Here is a 7107-nt window from a genome sequence, read left to right as displayed (position 1 = left end):
TGATGATTTTATTAAGATCTAACACTCAGGCCTTCACAAAAGAAACAGTCACACGAAGGGATCCCTCAGAGCACACGGACACACATGTGCACCCATCCTGTGCTGAGGTCCCCTCTGCCCCAGCTCTCCCAGGACAGCGACCGCACACAGTCGCTGGCCCAACAAGTTCCCACCTGCTCGGGGCACAGCTGAGCCAGGGGCACAAGCAGCTGCCCCAGCCCCACTCCAGGGCCATTCCCTCCCACACGCACGGGTCAAACAGTTCCTCCCCGGGTCTCCTTCGCCAGCACCAGCCATCGCTCCGCGGGGCCCTGGCAGCAGCAGCCAGAGCCCAGCCCACCCCGCGGACCGCGCACCAGTAGGCGCTCGGAGGACTCCAGATCACGCTGGGGGCGACCATAATGTCCGGCTATCCCCCTCAAGGGCGGCCCCAGGCCCCGCGCTGCTCTGCAGGGCTCTGTATCAGCGCCCCTACCCCCGAGGCGGGGCCGGCCCTCAGGAGGGAGGAGACACCACCGCCATCATGGCAGCTGCTCTGCGCCCCCGCCCTGTCTCAAGATGGCGCCGGCCAGGGGCGCGCGCTGTATCACGTGCCTCCCCGAGGCCCAATCAGCGGCAGGCGTGCTGCGCGGTGGGCGGTGCCCGTGCGGCGGGCGGCGCCTGCGCTAAGATGGCGGATGATAAGGTGAGCGGGGAGGCGCGGGGAGGCGCGGCCGGGCCGATCCGATCTGACCCTCACCCGGGGCTGAGGGAGCGCTGGGCTGGTTCTCTGGCGCTGCCTGGGGGGCTCGGCATCAGCCTGCGTGTCTCCGCCAGGACCCGCTGCCCAAGCTGAAGGACCTCGCCTTCCTGAAGGACCAGCTGGAGAGCCTGCAGCGCAGGGTGGAGGATGAGGTGCACGCTGGCGTGGGGCAGGTAACGCGCTCCCCCCGCTGCTGTGGCGACCCGTGTGGCCCTGTCACCCGTCCTGAGGGGGGTTGCTTAAAAAAAAAAAAAAAAAATCCCTGGGGCACGCCTGTGCTCTGCATTCCCTGTGCAAGCCCGCGCTAGCCGATGGCCTCACTCTTTGCTCTTTTCCTCAGGATGGCTCTCTGCTGGCCTCACCCTTTCTCAAAGGCTTCCTGGCAGGCTACTTGGTAGCCAAACTTCGCTTCTCGGCTGTCCTGGGATTCGTGGCTGGGACCTGCACAGGGATATACGCTGCTCAGAACTACGCTGTCCCCAATGTTGAAAAGACAGTCCGGGACTATTTCAGTTCACTGAAAAAAGGTCGGGACTAGCGAGGAGCCCTTTGGCAGCAGTGACTGTGGGAACGGTACTCCTTAGTTAGCAGGTGCAGAAGATTCCTAGGGCTTTCAGAGGTATGTCATGTACACGGTTCTATTCCACTGGAAAAGGGCTTTACACCACATCATCGTGAGACATCAGCAGGTCTGGTTATGGGGTATTTATTAGAGCGTTGTGTCAGTGGTGATCACTCTATTAACCCACAGTAGCGTGGAAGCACAGGTGGCTGACCGTTTGCTAGCTGCTTTTCCCCTCACCTCTCGTCCTGTGGATTGAAAGGCTGCCTGTGACATGTCATCACGCTCACCACCTGTACACTTTTCTGCCAAGAGCACACTTTGCCCTAGGAACATGTTTTGCGTGGCTTTCTGGGGAGGCTTGTAGTTCCCTTCCTAACAAAAGACAAAACCATTCTCTTCTACTGCATCAGAAATGTAGCAGGTACCATCCTGTTTTAATCAGGCTCATTAAATTCATGGTATTTGGTCTCTTCTTGAATGTTCTAGGGTGTGAGTCTGTCTGGCCTCTCTGCACTGATAGCAGCTCGCCCTTGCTGGCTACTGCCTGAAAATGGTGATTTTTGGTAATTCTGCCAGCTCTGCAAACCCGGTGCTCCGGAGGGGACTGTGGGGACTGATGCTGATCTTGTCTGTAGTCATATATGGCTCTCACGCTCCCCTCCTGACCCAGTGCAAGGTGGATGGGATGATCCCCTTCAGCTCCACGTCCGTCGTGGTTCTTGTTGAGCTGACAAAGCTGGTGTTCTCCCTCCTGTTCCTGCTGACCTGGGACCGGGAGCTGCTGGGAGTCGCCGTGTCGTGGCGCCACGTTGCCCCCTTCGCCCTCTCTGCCCTGCTCTATGCTGCCAACAACAACCTGGTGGTTCACATGCAGCTCTTCATGGATCCCAGCACCTATCAGGTCTTGAGTAACTTAAAGATCGTCAGCACCGCGCTCCTCTACAGCCTCTTCCTGCGCCAAAGACTCAGCATGCGCAAGTGGCTGGCGCTTCTCCTGCTGGTGGCTGCTGGGGTCAGCTACAGCTGTGGTGGCCTGCAGGACCCTGGTAGCCCCTCCAAGATGCAGCTGCACATCACACTGGTGGGCTTGTTGCTGATCTCGGTGTACTGCCTGATATCAGGTTTGTCTGCTGTCTACACAGAAGCCATCCTGAAAACCCAGGCACTGCCTCTCAGCCTTCAGAACCTCTTCCTTTACTTCTTTGGAGTCCTGCTCAACTTGATCGGCTACTTCTGGAGCAGCGCAGAGGGCGGTTTCTTGGAGGGCTTTTCCTCCTGGGTGCTGGTGATTGTGGTCAGCCAGGCCTTGAATGGCTTGATCATGTCCGTGGTCATGAAGCACAGCAGTAACATCACCAGGCTCTTCGTGATCTCCTGCTCTATCCTGGTCAACGCCCTCCTGTCCGTTGCTCTCTTCAACCTCCAGCTCACCCTCCTCTTCTTCATTGCTGTCTCGTGCATCGGCTTCGCTATTCACTTGTACTATGGGGTCACGTAGCTGCTGCCTTCCTGCCCTGCGTGCACCAGGGCGGCCTTTAGTTGTTCCTCAGGGGTGTTCGGTGCGTGTGCTGGGACTGGTGTTGGAAGCACAGTGGTGTTGTGGCCATCGGCCTCCCAGCCCTGGTGTTTGTGGGGAGCTGTTACTGGTTGGCGTGTGCACAACTAGCGAGGGGCCCCAAGAGGAGGAGTGCTGAGGGGGAGAGGGCCCTGTCCTGTTTCTAGGGGGGAAGCTGGGCCCTGCTGCAGCCCAGCAAGGGAGTGCCACAGGGTTCCCGTGTGATCGGGCGTGCCCAGCCTCGAGAGTGGGTCCTGAGCCCCTTGTTCATGGGGTGTCTCATATTCTCAAGCTGCTTTCCCCCACCAGAGTGCACCCGACTCTTGTGCCTGTGAATGCTCCCGCAGCGGTTAGCTCTGCTGTGCTGTGGGCTCCTCTGCGCACAGGCAGCCCTTCTGCACGATGGCTGCCAGGCCGGCGTTAGGCTCTGACGCTGCTTCCCCCCCTGTGGAGGGTGCTTCTCCCAGCTCTCTGCACAAGACTGGATGCTGCTGCCCAGAGAGCCTTGCGCTGCATCCAGGGGCATCTCCCCCACCTCTGCAGTTTTCCAGCCCACCCCTTGCCCCAGTCCCTGGCTGAAGGGCTGCTCTCCTTAGGCCCCATTTCTCCCTCTTGGGCATGATGTCATTGCTCCGTGTGGAGAAGAAGGGGAATGGGGGGATGTGGGAACTGTTTTACCTGCCCCCCAAAAGGGAGACAGCACCCAGATTTGTACCAGCACTGCAGCTAGTGAGTTCCTGGCAGGCAGAAGTCACTGCTGGCTCTGGCTGGGGTTATTAAAGTTGCAGTTCAGCATCATGTGTGTGTCTGTCCTCCCTGCAGGAAGGCATCTGTTTTGTTTGGCGGAGGTTTGGGGGGCAGGGGCGTGTCCAAGCCTGATGACACTCACTGGTGAAGGGGCATCTGCTTTATTCCAGCTGTGGGGACCACCAGCCCTCCCACCCTGCCCGCTCTGGCTGTGTGCCTGAGCCTGTGCCCCCGCAGGCACGTGCACGGCAGCAGAGCAGGGTTTTCCCCGGGCGGGCAGAGGGGTGAAGCACTCCCCTCCTGCCAGCAAGCAGCCTCCCCAGGCCTCTTCTAGGAGCAGCTCTCAGCAGCTGAAGCAGGCAGGGTGGGAGGCCTTGCCCTGTGTAACTGCCATAGCTGGGGTGGGGTGGTGGCAGGGGGCTGCAGGGCCCGTGTCCTGCCTGCCGGGGCAGCCATCCCCGCCACCCCACGACGCTGGCTCAGGGTGTCTGTGTGGCAGCGTCACGCAGCTGCTGGTTGCGCTCAGCGAGCTCTGCGGCGTCCCGGAGCGCCTCCTGCAGCTGTACGTGGTGCTGGCGGTCCAGGGCCTCCCTCTGCTCCTCTGCCAGGCGCTGCTGGTCCTGAAGCACCTGTGGGGATGCCGGGAGCTGCCTGGCACAGCCCTGGCAGCCCGGAGGCGCGTCCCCAGCCCTCCCAGCCCACCTGCAGCAGGTGCTGCCTGCAGGCCTGCATCTCCTGCCGGTGGCTCTGCAGCAAGGCCTCCAGGTCCCACTCGGCTGCCTCCCGCTCCCTGTGCGCTGCCTCCAGGCTTAGCCCCAGCCTAGCTACCTCCTGTTGCCAGCGAGCTGCGTCCGGCTGCAGGGGACAGGGATGAGGACAGGGCAGCTCTGCAGGGTCTCTGCTCCCTGTGGCTGTCCTGCCCTGGAAGGAGGAGAGCCTGGAGCACGCAGTGATGGGTTCTTTTCCTCTGCCCACCTCCCTGCTCGCCTCCTGGTCTGGCGCTGCCCCGTGGCCGAGCTCTCGCCGGAGGAGCAGGCAGTGCTGAGCTCGCAGCCGCTGCCTCTGCGCCTTGGCCAGGGCGTACTGGACCTCCAGGGACGGGCACGGCTGGCAGCGGCTCCCTGCCTGGCAGAGCAGAGCGGGCTGGGATGGCATCTGGGGGACCCAGTGCCGCTGATGCAGACGGCTGCAGGCCCCAGGCACTGCTCCTGCCCAGGAGCAGCAGGCAGGGAGCCAGCGGGCTCCTACTCACTGTGTCAGCCCCAGTCGGTGGCCGCAGCTGTGGCGCTTCGCTCGGCAAGGGCTCCTCCAGCAGACCCTGCCCTGTGCTCGCCGGGGCTCGGCTGTCCCCTCCCTGACTGCTCTCGCTGGCACCCGGTCCTGCATGCGGAGAGGGAAGGAGAATGACCAGGATGTGGTGTGACTGAAGAAAACGGTTTAAATGGAGGAATGAGGCCTTTTCCCACCATGTAAAGCAATGCTCTGTGCCCACATATCAGCCACCCAGGAATGGGGCCTGTCCCCACGCTCCGGACCTGCTGGCTGCAGACTGGCACCACTCAGGGGCATTTGGGTGCCAAGCGGCTGGCCTGGTGCTATATTCCCTGCGGAGATCCGGTCCTGTGGGAGCAGGAGGAGCTGTTACGGGGATGCAACCAGGATTCAGGGCTTCTCCTGCCCCTGGGTTGTCCCTGGATGAGGGGGCAGTGGCCTGGCCTGTGCCCACCTGCGTGCTGGGCTCATGCGTCTGGCTTGTCCTGAGCACCTCGGCCGCTGCCTGCTTCTTCTCCCACCTTTGGCTCTTCAGCACCTGGAAAAGGGGGCGGGAGGTCCTTGCTGCTGTGCTGGAGACCTCCAGGCATGGCACAGCTCCAGGGACACATCCCACCCCCAGCATCTCACCCCGCAGCAGGCAGACCCCAGCCCCTGCCCTCAATGCCGGACAAGGGTCTGACACCAGGACAGAGCCTGGACCTCATCCGATGGGAGAGCATCGATGCCATCCTGGTCCCGTCCGGTGGCCAGGAGTGTTGTCCCACCTGCAGCTCCCGCAGGGCTGTCCGCAGCCGGGCCACAGCCATCTTCTGCTCAGGGAGGCCAGCTCTAGCCAGCAGCTCCGTCCGCAGCCCTCGGATCTCCCTCCGACGCGCCGCAACCTCTTGCACGGGGTCCCACAATGTGGGTGAGATGGTCTTGGCCAGCCCCTTCACCCGCTCGGCCAGCCCCAGGGCCGCCAGGATCTCCTCTCTGGAGGTGTCTGGGAGAGCGGCAAGCCCTGGGCGGGGGCCGCGGGGGTCCACCAGTGCAGGGACGTCCCAGGGCCTGGCACAGGGTCAGGGCTGATGGGGATGAGTGGGGCCAGGGTCCAGCTTCTGACGGCCGTGGGTGTCCCCAGGCAGTGGGCAGGGGCTGAGTGCCATGGGGTGGGATGGGGGGGAAACCTCAGGGAGGGGGCACCCCAAAGAGGCATGTCCCAGTCCCAGGGGCTACCTGGCAGCATCACACACAGCAACAGGAATGTCAGGCTGTTCCCCTCCAGCAGCCGCTCGACAATCCAGGGCAGGCAGCCAGCATCAGGCACGGGGTGGGCAATGGCCGGTGCCCTGCGCGTGGGGTGAGAGACGCCCCGGGAGAGGGATGGGACTGGGACCCACACGCCAGGCAGGCTGAGCCTTGACTCACGGCAGCCCAAGGACAGGTTGGCCACGCTGGGAGCAAGCCCACATCCCCATGGGGCGACGGCACCCCTTTGGCTCTCAGCCATGGGCTCCCACTGGGGTGTCAGGGTCCTTCATGCTTCACCTCTGGGTACCGAGTCCCCCCACAACCTCTCAGCAGTCACAGTGGGGGGTGCCCAAGAGGGGACATGGCTCATCCCCAGGGCAGAGCTGCAGCTCGGGTACGTACGGCTTGGGGCAGGGCCCGGTGGCCCCAGGGGATGCCAGGATCCTGAGGGCCGAGTGCTGGTGCCTGCCACCCTCCAGCTCCCGCTCCACGGTGAGAGTGAAGAGGCTTCCAGCACTGGGGAGAGGCCAGCAGGGGCTGCAGCAGTGCCCAGAGCCAGTCTCAGCACCCCGTGGCCCAATCCTGACCCTGGGGGATATCTGCCGAATCCCTCACCCCTGTGTGGCTAAGCGCCCATCTGCGGGGGGCTGCTGTGCACACCCCTGGAACAGTGCCGGGATGGCACCCAGCCCCCAGGCATAGACGCTGATGGCAGCTTGGGCATCGGGCACAGCAATTTCTGTTGCCCCCTCCACCATCCTGGAAGCAGAGAGAGACAGGAGTGAGTGAGGCGGGCCACGTTCACCTACCTCCTGCATGCCCGGGCTCCCTCAGGAGGCAGTTCTCTGGCTGGGCACCGTGCTCCCTGCCCAGCCCCACGCTCAATGTGGGGGTACCAGCCCCCCGCGAGTACCTGCCTGACCATGGGGCATCAGGTACCTACAGGCCCAGGGGCGCGACATCCATCACTTGCAGGGCTCGGCCATCAGGACG

General features: G+C 63.1%; 2 protein-coding genes across 2 annotated transcripts; both read left to right on the top strand.

Moving 5' to 3' along the window:
• Positions 1 to 646: 646 nt before the first annotated feature.
• On the top strand, positions 647 to 1785 carry LOC141929261 (SLC35A4 upstream open reading frame protein). The gene is made up of 3 exons (XM_074838459.1): positions 647 to 685; positions 817 to 915; positions 1083 to 1785. The coding sequence occupies exons 1-3, from the start codon at positions 671 to 673 to the stop codon at positions 1278 to 1280; spliced, it is 312 nt and encodes a 103-aa protein (XP_074694560.1). The 5' UTR covers positions 647 to 670; the 3' UTR covers positions 1281 to 1785.
• Positions 1786 to 1851: 66 nt separating this feature from the next.
• On the top strand, positions 1852 to 3660 carry SLC35A4 (solute carrier family 35 member A4). Its single transcript, XM_074838458.1, has one exon. It carries the CDS (start codon positions 1858 to 1860, stop codon positions 2803 to 2805), a length of 948 nt encoding a protein of 315 aa, XP_074694559.1. The 5' UTR covers positions 1852 to 1857; the 3' UTR covers positions 2806 to 3660.
• Positions 3661 to 7107: the final 3447 nt, after the last annotated feature.

The sequence above is a fragment of the Strix aluco genome, chromosome 13 (assembly GCF_031877795.1).
Source record: "Strix aluco isolate bStrAlu1 chromosome 13, bStrAlu1.hap1, whole genome shotgun sequence".
Taxonomy (NCBI): domain Eukaryota; kingdom Metazoa; phylum Chordata; class Aves; order Strigiformes; family Strigidae; genus Strix; species Strix aluco.
Note: the sequence above shows the minus strand (reverse complement) of the source record. Positions and strands in the feature narration are given on the sequence as shown.

Bases quoted from the DNA above. Each gene is read 5' to 3' on its own strand.
- LOC141929261 (XM_074838459.1), top strand. The intron at 916-1,082 runs GTAACGCGCTCC...TCTTTTCCTCAG, and splicing joins TGCACGCTGGCGTGGGGCAG to GATGGCTCTCTGCTGGCCTC.
- SLC35A4 (XM_074838458.1), top strand. From the start codon at position 1,858: ATGGTGATTTTTGGTAATTCTGCCAGCTCTGCAAACCCGGTGCTCCGG.